At 37.9% G+C, this 13,401-nt stretch overlaps 1 protein-coding gene across 3 annotated transcripts in view; it reads right to left on the bottom strand.

The window, feature by feature from the left end:
* Positions 1 to 13,401, bottom strand: part of PHIP (pleckstrin homology domain interacting protein) — a 110,663-nt gene that overhangs the window by 8,541 nt on the left and 88,721 nt on the right. For all 3 annotated transcript variants that reach the window (XM_063124925.1, XM_063124926.1, XM_063124927.1), the window contains exons 32-39: positions 12,973 to 13,098; positions 11,594 to 11,666; positions 9,874 to 9,924; positions 9,342 to 9,491; positions 8,799 to 8,951; positions 5,882 to 6,045; positions 2,050 to 2,315; positions 235 to 396 (exon numbers count right to left, since the gene is read on the bottom strand). In XM_063124925.1, the coding sequence (XP_062980995.1) occupies positions 235 to 396; positions 2,050 to 2,315; positions 5,882 to 6,045; positions 8,799 to 8,951; positions 9,342 to 9,491; positions 9,874 to 9,924; positions 11,594 to 11,666; positions 12,973 to 13,098 (1,145 nt within the window). The remainder of the gene's footprint in view (positions 1 to 234; positions 397 to 2,049; positions 2,316 to 5,881; positions 6,046 to 8,798; positions 8,952 to 9,341; positions 9,492 to 9,873; positions 9,925 to 11,593; positions 11,667 to 12,972; positions 13,099 to 13,401) is intronic.

Below are 13,401 nucleotides of genomic sequence, written 5' to 3'. Positions count from 1 at the left end.
ATGCACCCTACAACCTCTACTGCATGTTGTAGGTTGTGTACAACTCCCCTGCCACACAACGGGTTCAGACAACATGCCAATCCACGCTGCAGCGTGGGGAATAATGCAAATGGCAGGCACAGGCACAGGAGTGAGGGAAGCAGCCATGATGGTTGCTTCCCTTGCTGCGATCATCCGAACACAGTCACTGTGAGATAATCAACATTTTAAAATACGAAATAAAAATATAATTACCTTGGGGGCTGACAGTGGCTGATTTTGGTTTACGTTTAATTGGCTTATCCTTTTCCACATTTTCTCTTGCAGTATTATTCCTTGTGTTGTGAGTGAAGTTAGTTTGATTAGGGACTGATAACATATTCTGGTTCTTGGAATGTTTGGTGGAATTCTCTAGTACTGAGGAGACAAAATTATGAAAGCAAAAGGGAACTTTTAATCAAGATCTTCTACTAGTATGTATCTACTCATCAAGTAAGTTATAAGATTACTAAGGTCTTAAGTACCATTTGAATAAAAATTGATAAAATTTAAGATTATTTCACCTATTCATCTCACTATGTTTTCTAGAGCTTCAGAATTTGCATAATTTATATTTTCTACAGATTCACAATATACATAATTCTAGAGCTACACAGCTTACATAATAATTTATATATATTCATTATTTATTAACTTCATATAGGTCACAGAATAATGTATGTTTTCTCAGCAGCTCACAATAAATATAAGAATCATACACAAAGTTAAAGTACAAGAAAAAAACATAAACAGCATAAAGATCTTTTTAACTTGCAAAGAAAGAGATAAAACCAGTTTACCAACACAAATATACAATGCATTACACATCAGACAGTAAGAACCCAGGTTTGAAAATCAAATTCTTTAAAAGGCCTGTGTGAATAAAAAAAATCTTCACCTGGTGCCAAAATGACCATATAGGCAGCACTAGGCAATAGAGGTGTGCAGAGCGGGTCTGGACCTCCCGAAATTTGGGGTGGAGCGCCAATAAGGAAATTCCCTGCCCCGATTTTTAGGACGGCTCTGTCTCCCTGCACCCCCGGATCGCTCTTCGGAGAACCACACTATTATCATCAATGGAATTAACAAAAATGCATGCATCTCTGTCATTTTAAAAGACAAAGAGATGAAACTTGGCACCATGGTAGCTCTAAGTAGGGCTTTAGCCATGCCAAGTTTAAAGCCGATCCCTTCATCCCTTGATTTTTAGGATTATTATTTTTAAAAAAATCTCCCTCAAAACGCCCCCTTACACACACAAAAGTACATAGGACCTTTATCCTTTACTTTGCTGATGCCCAGTTGTGCATCTTCAGTTTATAAAAATAGAGATCTGCTTCAATTTATAGAAATAGAGATCTGTTCCCTGTTTGCTCCAATGGGGTAAAAGTGTGTGTGTGGGTGCTCTCCCTATGAAAGGTCAGACAAGAACAAACATAAATATAATATATATTCAAAGCATATAAACTCGAGTCCTATCTTCAAAACAGGAGATATGCTAGCAATAGCAAACTTTTCTCTTGCCACCCCTTCTTCTTTTGACTTTACGCCTGGCCGAGTTGTGTCCATACTTGCAGTACACAGATCAGCCTATGGCACAAGGTTCTTTTCCGTATCCTAATATTGGCTTGTGAGACTGAATGGCTTCTGCCAGTCATCATCACTTCCTGGGACAACTCACTTACATGGAATGGTTTTCATTTTTTTCATAATGTGAGCCATTTTTCCTAAATCCTTCCTTTCAGCCAACATTAATTTTTCAAGAAGTGAAGAAAAGTTCAGACACAACTCCCATAATTTAAACATATGGTACCAAGTTGACACACATGGGGGACTTCGATTTTTGTAGGCAAGCTTCTCTGAGGAGACTTGTCCAAGACTGCCACCACTTGAGTGCCACCGCTGAGAATGCCCTCTCCCTGGTAATGAAACACCATGAATATATCTCGATGTGCTAGAAAGGATTATGTTTACAATGGAACCCATATTGTTACAGATTTAGAAGCTGAGGTTAGCAGTAAGTTTACCCACCTGACTTCCCTGATGCAACAGTACCACTAGGTTTCACAGTTAAAGGCTTTCCCCCTGAAGAAGTAGAAGGCTGCTCATTAACAGCCACTTCCGTTACTGCTCTAGTACTCCTTGTTCGGACCAAAGTCGCAGAATCAACTGCTTTCCCGTTCATCTGAGCAGCTATGTTTCTCAAGGATGTTGAACGTGCAGGTGCAGAGGATGAAGGCGCAGCAGGGGGTTCAGCTTTCAGTTGTGGTTTTATTAGTCTTCGTTTCCTATCCGGACTACAAACAGATGACAATTATAACAAATGGTGCTATTTTATAGAGTAAAATAAAAACAATATCTCCTGGTCATTAGCTAATTTCATCCATGAGCCACTCTGGTGGAAGTGGCGCAATTCACCTATGACCTCATCCACCTTCTCTCAGTGCCTCCCCAAAACTCAAAATACTGGTTTTAATTGTTAGTGGCCTGAATGGCTTAAGTCCTGGGTAGCTAAAAAGCTGCATGCTTCTAGGTCCGATATGAAACTGCCCATGTATTAAAAAATTATTAGTTGAGACGCTTCTCTGGGTTCTCTTGGCATTGGACATTTAAGTGGGTGGCAACCTGAGAGAGGACCTCCTCTGTTGTAGAGTCCTGACTCAGACATTCCCATCTAGAACTTGGCTTGATAGATATTGGCTAAGACTTCTTAATTGCCTAGGATTTTAAATGCCTTTTAGAGTGCAAAGCTATGCAGGTTTAGACAGAAAAACATCCTGCAACTCCCAGGGTTTCCCAGCTAGTCATGCTGGCTGAGGAATGATGGGAGTGGTAGGACATTTTTTGTCTAACTCTGCATAGGATTGCACCTTTAATGTCTGAACTGATGCTATTTCTAGGCTTTTCATTTTTACCTGTGCTTGTATTGCTGGTCTGTGAGCTTTTATGTTTACTGTATTAAAAAATGTTAGTCTTGATTTTTAAATGGTGTTTTGTCTTTACAAGCATGTGGAATGTATTGAGGCATACACACGCACAGCCATTAACATTTATATCAAAACTCTGGTCAAAAAGCTCTCTGAGACAAATTCCCACCCTCCTAAGCTGGCACATCTATTTTGTTATATGCAGATGATGCGGTACTTCTCTCTTTGACATGCATTGGCTTGAGGCGGTTACTAAGAGCTTTGGACATTTATTGTAAAACGGAAAAGCTGGTGATTAATTACACCAAATCTAAAGTCCTAGTTTTCACTCAAAAGCGGACTAAACATCAATGGCAGATAAATGGGCACCCAATTGAGCAGGTTAAAACTTACAAATACTTGGGAGTAATTTTTCAGTCGTCTGCTGTACTGTTCCTTTTATTGTGATTTTCAGCATATTTTCATTACTCCTATCTTACAAGGAATACCTGGGAGATCTGATGTGTTTTATATAGATTATCTCCTGGCTGACCAGAATTCTCAGATAACCTCCAAGGTGGCTAGATTCTGTGCTGCTGCAATTACTTGTCAGTGTGGCATGATACCATCTGATTGTGACAATGTTTTAATTTCTTAAATCTTATATTATTATGAGTGGGACATGTACAATGTACAATTTAATTAACTACTTATCTACTTGTACTTTTAATTAACTATTACCGTTTTATATTATTATATTTATAGCCTCATCTTACTATGCTGGCCCTGGGAATATTATTGTGTTTACAGTGCTGTTCTGTTCTGCTGGTCTTGTGACTGTAATAAATTCTTCTTCTCTTCTTCATAACCAGAATGCAGAATAAATGCACATTGAACTGTGAAGTACAGTGAGGGTCAGAAACATCTTTATTGCAAAAAAGTCCAAATGGCTAATTATATTAATCTATAGCAACAAAACTAGCAGAGTCTATAGCACCTTAAAGACTAATAGATTTATTGTGAGCATGAACTCACATGACCTAGATTCCACTTCATCAGATGAACTGTTATAACTTCATTTGGTGTATAGAAAAAAATGTACAGAATGGGGCCAAAAGGCAATGAAACGCAAGAGGTATATGTCTATGACATTTCTATATAAAGCTAAAATGTATACAAGAATGTGCATTCCTATATTATGTATAGAGCCCAGATTTATTGACCCCTGTAAGACATTCTAGAGGATTTTTTTGGTTGAAGAAAGGGGTAGAAATGTTTTAAATGATGGTGACGACGACGACGACGACAATAATAATAATAATATATTCCATCTGGAAAATTGCTACAACTGTAAGCTGGGTTATAATATTTTAAAACGGGTTCCAGTCAGTACTTCTTCAAGATTTTACTCTTTCATTGCAAAAACAGCATGAGGAAGTAGAAGATCTCTTTCCCCCGATCTGTTTCAGAAAGCAACAAAACAGGGTGGGTGTTAGGATGTTCCCCTAGCTGAGCCAGATCTGGACAAAGGACTACCAAGATGCCAATACTTATGCTAGGCCACAAGATCTTTAAGCTGTAGCACCGTGCAGTTTCTTTTCAGACTATCTAGAAAAATATATTTAGAAAAGTCAGTTGCTGAAAAGTAAATAGCCAGTGCAAACGATCCAATCATGAAGCTGGATCCAATCACTAGCAGAAAACACTTCTGTTTGAGAAGTTGAGGAGCTCAATTTTTACCAGTCCCTCCTACCATCTTCTGCACTTAATCCCATTCTGTTCCAGAGGGCCATAAAAGCCTCAGCAGCCATTCAGGGAAAAGGGAGTGAATAGGAATGAGCAAAACTCAGGTACCATGTCTTACACAAGGAGAAGTGCTTTCTGCTAAGGCAAAGCCACCATTAGATAGAACTCACTAAACGTGTGTGTGTGTGTGTGTGTGCAGATTGGGAAAACTCTTATTAGCCTCAGTTAATGGATCCAAACATGTCTAGGACCTTCAGTCCACATACGCTAAAGGCTAAATCCAATGTTGCACGAGTAGATTTCCACTCATGCAAATATGTTTTAATCTCATATTTTAACCTATATCAATTTTTGCTGTGTGGTTTTATCCTGGTTGTGCTTTTTATATTGTATTTTGTATTTGTGTTTTTAAACTGTTGGTTGTTTTATTATGATCTTCATGGTTTTAATTTTTGTGAACTGCCCAGAGAGCTTCGGTTATTGGGCGGTATAGAAATGAAATAAATAAATAAATAATGCAATGGGACTTGCATGAGTGCAACTCCTCCTCTCCTCTCCACTGCAGTCCCCACCTGGAAGTCCCACAGTTCAGTGCTGGGAACAGTAATTACATGCATAGAGTATGTATACAGAGTGTTTCTTCCCGACACCCCAAACAATAAGAGTTAAATGGGAAAGACCCTTGCTCTTGTGAATACCCAATATGCATATTTTATTTCAATACACGCATAACAACTCTTTACAATACTAAGGCTAGTTGTATATGCCCGGCCATCAGCACATAGGCCATGGAATATGCTTTTCTCTGCACATATATTAACCTGTGAAAAGTATGAAAACTTATTTTATTCCTTCCTTTGCTTGTGTCTACTTCTTAACAATCCTATTTCCTTATATGCACTATTACTCAATCATCCTAACTGTAGTCACAGTAGGATGTGCATGTTTGGCTAGTCAAAGGATTCATGGCTGGATAATATTCTCAGCTGCTAAGAGTGTGGGAAGAACCCCCAAATGCAGAGGTCAAGTGGCCTCTGCTATGGTAACTAGATAAGAAATGGACCTAATCCTGGACTTATTCAAGGGACTAATATGGCAAATGTCTTTTTATGCAATGTACAAAATTAGTAAAAGGAAGTATTAAGAACTACAATACCAATGTAAGCAATTCGGATATCATACTCAAAAGAACTGAAGATGTTATAACATACCTTGATGCAGCACTACTAGAAAGTGAACTGCTTCTGCTTCTTTTCTTCCTTCTCTTTTTAATTGTGCTTCTTTTATGAAAGCGCAAAGCGGATTTGTAATCTGATAAAATGGAACTAATGTGTTCCTCAAAGAAGGCAGACAGGCGCAGGCTCATACTGTAAATCTATCAAAAATATTAAATTATTAATACGATGGTAAATCTTGAGTAGTTTTAGGGTATATCTAAAGCAAGAATAACTTGCATTATGGGTACACCACCTCTGCATGGAAGATCCTCCATAAGATCCACCTTTCCCCATTCTGCATGCACACAAATAACACAGGGGAAACTTGAGACCTCTGGACATTTTCCCATCCAGTTTTGTATACTCCATGTCTTACAAGTTACTTATAGCTGAAACATGAGCAATCTGCACTGGGCAGAGAGCAAGGGCAGCTAACTTCCCATTCTCACTAATATCCTGTGACACTATCTATGCGTGTAGGAAGGGAGGGTGAATTGGGAACATTTATAGAGTTTATACTATTGAGATTCCATGCCCTATCTTCTGATTCCAACTTTGGTCATCATCTCACTAAAAACAGACATACTAAAATAAATATTGATAAAGGCTACAATGAATTACTGATTCTAACATCACCTATATAAAAGAATATCCATGAAAGGATAATTATACTACAAGAGAGAGGACATGAGTAACACTACAATTATTAATCTTACTTAAATGTAAGCCAATAAAACAAATGCCCCAAGCAAACCAAAAATCAACTTATTAGATATCCTGGAAAAGCCAATGAAGGATCTCAAAATCTATATTTGTATATTTATCACCTCAGTAAGCTGGCATCAGTAGAACAGTAGCTGTGCAACTAAGACCTCTGCTTTTTCATAAACAACTCAATTAACAACAGTACTGTCTTCTTAAAGAGTACTGGGTTATTATTTTTTATGAATTTGCTGTTGGTTTAACCAATCACACCATTTTAAGCTATTTTTTCAAACATGTACTCAAGCATTTTTCAATTTAAGTTCCAACTCCGAGAACAAACCCATCAATAGGTGACAAATTGACCTGGTTTGCACAATCAAAAGAAGCCACCCTGATTTATTATGTACAATAAAGGAGTCTAGAAACATTTCAGAAATTAAGACTAAAATCTCAGTAAAATCTCTCATAGTTGTGAAGTTAAAGCAGCTGCAACATGCATTGGGCCAGTTTGCATGATTAAAACAAGCCATGTTGACTTATTTAAAGCCACAGTGGATTGCTTAATTGGCAGAGTGCACAGGGCGACGTTAGTCTAATTATCCGGCCAGGTGCAGTTTGTTGCATCGCCCAAACCTGGGCAGGACGGCTTGAGGATGAAACAACCCTTAAATAAATGAACAACAGGCTATGGGTTATTTGAGGGTAGTTTCCCCCTCAAACAAGCCATGGCACTTGGGTTTGGATGACACAACAAAGCCGCACCCGGCTAGGTAATTAGGCTAATGGTTCCTGGCATGTGCTGCTGATTTAAATTTATTTATTTATTTATTACATTTTTATACCACCCAATAGCCAAAGCTCTCTGGGCGGTTCACAAAAATTAAAACCATCATAAAACAACCAACAAGTTAAAAACACAAATACAAAATACAATATAAAAAGCACAACCAGGATAAAACCACGCAGCAAAATTGATATAAGGTTAAAATAGAGTTAAAACAGTATAATTTAAATTTAAGTTAAAATTAAGTGTTAAAATACTGAGTGAATAAAAAGGTCTTCAGCTGCCGACGAAAGGAGTACAGTGTAGGCGCCAGGTGGACCTCTCTGGGGAGCTCATTCCACAACCGGGGTGCCACAGCGGAGAAAGCCCTCCTCCTAGTAGCCACCTGCCTCACTTCCTTTGGCAGGGGCTCACGGAGAAGGGCCCCTGTAGATGATCTTAAGGTCCGGGTAGGTACATATGGGAGGAGGCGTTCCTTCAAATAACCTGGCCCCAAACCGTTTAGGGCTTTAAATGTCAATACCAGCACTTTGAATCGGGCCCGGACCTGGACTGGCAGTCAATGAAGTTGTAAAAGGACTGGCGTAATGTGATCTCGCCAGCCAGTCCCTGTTAGTAAACGGGCTGCCCTGTTTTGTACCAGCTGAAGCTTCCGGACCGTTTTCAAAGGCAGCCCCACGTATAACGCATTGCAGTAATCCAAACGAGAGGTTATCAGAGCATGGATAACTGTAGCTAGGCTATCACTGTCCAGATAAGGGCGCAGTTGGTATATCAGCCTAAGCTGATAAAAGGTGCTCTTTGCCACTGAGTTCACCTGTGCCTCAAGTGACAGTTCTGAATCGAAGAGCACCCCCAAACTACAGACCCGATCCTTTAGGGAGAGTGCAACCCCGTCCAGGACAGGGCAAACATCACCTCGCCGGACAAATGAACCACCCGCTAACAGTACCTCCGTCTTGTCTGGATTGAGTCTCAGTTTGTTAGCCCTCATCCAGTCCATTACCGTGCCCAGGCACTGGTTCAGAACAGTCACTGCCTCACCAGGGTTTGATGAAAAGGAAAGGTAGAGCTGGGTATCATCCGCATATTGATGACACCTCAGTCCACATCTGGTGTCAAGCCACAGTGCCTTATTCTGATCAGCCACAGTGCCTTATTCTGATCAGGCAAACTTGGAGATTAAATGAGACCTGGGATTTATTCTAATTTATGAAATGTTTCTGGACTACTTCAATGTACCAAATAAGCTTTCAGGCAAAAGCACTAACTAGGCGTCTAAGAAATGCTTTAGAACTTAAAATCTCAGATTGGTTTTGGTGTCTATATTGAGATCAAATATACATTTAAGTTTCCCAGGAATGACCATAGCACTTAAATATCATATCAATACATTTTTAGGTATAAACTGTGAAACCATACTCTTGATCTTTTGCATGGTGTATAAACTTTGGAGTTGCTGAAGATTAGTCTCACATCTTTACATAACTCCATTGGTGACTCATAATTTCCTGCTTCTAATGTTTCCCGAACTGTAGCAAAATCCATTGGTGTATCAATGATGTCTCTGTAATCCTTAAAAAAAAGTCAATAAATTGATTTAAAAAATCTAAGATTGAATTTTTAATTATTATAAAAGCAGTAAGCTTGGACAAGCCCTTTTGAAAACTACAGATCTTTATTCAAATTGTTCTTTAAGCCCAGGTGCAAGATCCCCTTTCTTGGGGGGAAAACTAATAATGTACTACAAATCATTTATACATATCGAAAAATGAACAGCCTCAATAAGCAAAACATATAACATCCCAAATACAACCATACCAGTAGGAGGAATGAGAATAACTTCTTGCTTAAAACTGGGGGGGGGGGACTTTGTAATTTACTTAAGAAAATGTCATATTCATTCTTCTGCTTGTTTACTAAGATGAATATTTCAGCAGAAAGGGTAACATTTGTAATACTCACTGGATATTCAAGAAGATCCACTGGCTGGCGAAAAGGTTCAGAATCTTCACACTGAAAAATTAGATTTAACAACTCCTGGCACTGTCTCTTCCATGCCTGAGTATCATATGATTGAGCTCTGTTGCGCAGCCTACGCTTTGGCTGATGGTCCTGGAACAGCAATATTGAATACAGTTTATTAAATAAGTAGCCATTCTTACAAGCTAAAGAGAAAATTGATTATACCTTTAACTGTACTTTACTAGGCATGTTGCTACTGTGCACCAGAAAAAGAAAATTAGTGTTTGTTTCTACCTGTCAGTTTGATGCTATACTCCTAATATGAAAGCATCTCTTTCGAACTACATCTCCTGGTGGCATGCTGTAGGTCCCATCCCACCATTCGGTAAATCATGACAGTAATAATTATTAAAACAAACAGCAATACTTTTAAATATAAATATATACATCATCAAAGCAACCTTACAAAAAAAAAAAAGCTTGTTCATCACCACACATAAAGCAGAAATCAGTTAAGTAAAACAAAAATTACCTTCCTCTTCCTAGTGGAAGTGCCTGGCATATTAATGTCTTTCTCTTCTTCCTTTGAGCAATAAAATATTCATCATATGGTGTACAAATATTAAGCATTTGACAAATATTTAACTTGGGTACACTTATTTATTCACTTATAGCTCCCTCCTGTCTATGTAGAATCTGTAACTCTGATATTCTTTTTACATTTTGCTCTCTAAAGATCAGGAGTCATATACAGCAGCTACATGTATAGCCTATGCTTACTGCTGCTACTACTTCTCTTGACTGTGTCTAGAGCATTATGTGCAATATGAGGCACACAAAATGTAATTGATGCAATCTATCCAATCCATTTTTGACATGGCCTAGTGTTACAGTACAGCAAAAAATAAACTGTACACTTCGTGATAAAAATCACAAAATTATTGTAAACTAGCCAAGCAGTAATTTATATGTATTTATTAATTAAGCTATCTGCAACTTAAAATGAGAAGCGTAGAAGAATATAATGGAATTCCTGGAGGTTTCCTTTTAATTGTGCCAAAGGGAAAACTTTAACTTTTTCAATATAAACTATACATTCCTAGTACACCAGGTTCTATGGGGCCAATTTGAAAAATACGTATACCCCTTTAAAGTTAATTCTGTGAGTTACCATTTCTGAAAATGGATATTATTCTAAAAACATTACCTTTCTAAACATAGTAAAAGGAAACCTCAAAGAATTCCTCTATGTTAATTTGAGCCTCATAGAGTAGCCTTCAACACACCACATTTTATGATTTTATTTCAAAGTGATATATGGACACAGGTATGTGGAGGGGGTGGGTTGTGTTGCACATTATGCTCTAGATCTGGGAGTATAGAGCAGAACTATATAGGTCATACCTCTGTCTCACCAAAGGGAAGTATTTGATATTGGGACTGATGCTAAAGATAAGATTTTCAGGAAGCTGCACATCTGGAATGAAATTAACTTGTGTGCAGAATGCCTAAGGCTTGTGGGTTAAATCTAACATAATGCCAGTGCACATTCACTAGAGCAATAGGACTCCCTCTTTCCTTCCTCCTGCAGCCCTCCATGGTGCCCAAAAATCTGATCTGGAGGATCTTCCAGCATTCTAGAGCAAATTTTGAGAGCAAGGGGGGGGATAAATCTTCCCGCCCCCTCCCAGTTCTGCTGGTGGAACTGCTGCTGTCAACTGGATTCAAACCTAAATAATTTATCAGAGTAACATTTGATTTGAGACACTGGTGTGTATGTATGTTTGTGTATAAATAAGACTTTCATGGAGCTTCTAATGGACATGGGTAATGGGTTAGGGACAGAAAATCACTCCATCGTATAAAAAGCACGAAGAATTCAAAGTAACAAGTATGGCTACCTGCAATATAACTCCAAGCCCACAACTATCAAACATCACTGCTGAGGTTTGTGGTGGGCAGGGGGGCTAGTTTAAGAAATCTTTTTATGGGAGTTGAATTCATTCCCAGCTGCAGGACACACAGCTAGCAACTGCCATTGCTGAGGTCAGACAGATGGGACACTAATGCCTGGCACTGTTCAACTGTGCCTAGACTAGCTCCATCTAAGCACCCCTCACCCCCTGTAGCATTTTGTATTTTATTTCAATTGCTATGAGTTCCTTTGGGAGCGAATTTTGGGTTGGAAAGCAAAAGTAATTATATACAGAGACATTACTTTTTTAAAAAAATAACATATTGAGTTAGCTTACCTCCTCCGAGTCAGACAAGACATTTTTCTTCATGGTGTTATATAGTGGGATTATGTCATAGCATGCCTGATCTCTATTCGATACAAACACAGTGTGTTAATGAACTGCTTATTTACATCAACAATTCTAACAGACTATACAGTTACTCTGCACAGTCCAGTATAATTCAGAACTAAAGGTTCAATATATTGCATCTATATTTGGAAGATTTTAAAGTTTCTATTTACCTTTCTTATAGGGTGATTTAGAAAAGTTTTTTCCTCCAAACACGTAAAAGAATATTCTTAATATAAAATATCCCATATAAATATTGCCTCCTTTCGTAGCCTTTCCCACTAAATTCTTAAATCTCTTTGTCCACCAAGGCCAAATCTACTCTTCAAAAAACTATGTGCAAACTTCATTCTTTATGCAACAAAACCTCACTGCATCTGTCTGGCCTAGAAGTTAATCATCCCACTATTCTTCTGTTCTTTTATCAAGTCGTATTTCAATTATATTATAAATTTAAAATTCTATTTGCTGTTAACACTTAAAATATCAGCAGTAAAAACATTCAGGTTGTTATCTAGAACTATGTTAAAGGGAGTGGGGTCAGAAGCAGCTTATTGTGCTGCCAATGATACTAGGAGTAAGTCTGAATTAGCGAGTATACTAACCAGGTGTGTTAATGGAATGTTTAATAACTGTTATCTAAGGCTATAGCTAGATGGGTCTTCACCCTGGGGCGATCCCTGGGATCATCCCTGTGCGTCCTTTTATTTTTACTGAACATTGCTATTGCTGAGGATTACATAAAGAACTGTAGGACTAGACAGCTATATCTGATTAATGACGACACAAGAAATAATCTTGTCATAGAAATTCCTTACTGTACCCATACTATAAACATTAAATATAAAATTAGTAAGCTAACCAACAAGGAAACTTTTAAGTGTTGCTTTCAATCAATCTGATTTCTTGTATGAGATGCGATGGTGTTAACTTTGCTCAGGAAACAGAAGGTTTATCAGTATGAACACAGTATTTGAAAAATAAATCTTATCCACATATCAATATAGAAATGCACTTGCAACATTAACATAAAATAAAAAGTTTTCAGTTATAGTGAAAGCTCTTGAAACACAGGAATTCTACCTTGTAGTAACAAAAACAAAATTATATGAGTCTGTCATGCAATATTCTACTAAAATGTAATACTTGCCTTCTAAAATAGTGACATTATTAAAAAACTGAATTCTATTATTCACTAGGATAGTTAATGGTGCACCCCTTCACTTTATAAATATAAATGTTATACACTGCAGATGAAAACATGTAAATAATTCTTCCTCAAAACAAAATTAAACACTGACTGTAGAACAATTTTTTTAGCTTACTTCATGAAGTGCAGCAGAAGATCTGTGACAAACTTGGCAGATTTGACAATGGGACTTCCTGGTTCATTGAATGTCTGTGTATTATATTCTATATACCGAACTTCCCACATAAGTGAAGAAAGTCGCCTTTGAAATTTAAAAACAAAAACAAAAGCACCAATACTGAAAAACTATTTTTGTTAACTCCAAAGTTTCTCAAACTAGGACCAGAAAAAAAAGGGGGGGGGAGACAAATTGTTAATGCATAATAGTTTTAAAGATAATCCAAGTTCAATCATAATTGGAAGTCCTGCTCTTCCTAATCTCAGCTATGGTTACTTAGCAATGAAAAGTATGCTCTGCACGCTTTTGGAGGCCCTTCCATTTATAACTACTTCATTATCTTCCATGTTGGCACTGACGACAGGTGCTAGAGCTGAGCGCTGGTTA

This window comes from Elgaria multicarinata, chromosome 4 (assembly GCF_023053635.1).
Source record: "Elgaria multicarinata webbii isolate HBS135686 ecotype San Diego chromosome 4, rElgMul1.1.pri, whole genome shotgun sequence".
Classification (NCBI taxonomy): domain Eukaryota; kingdom Metazoa; phylum Chordata; class Lepidosauria; order Squamata; family Anguidae; genus Elgaria; species Elgaria multicarinata.
This window is presented reverse-complemented; position numbering and strand designations above follow the sequence as displayed.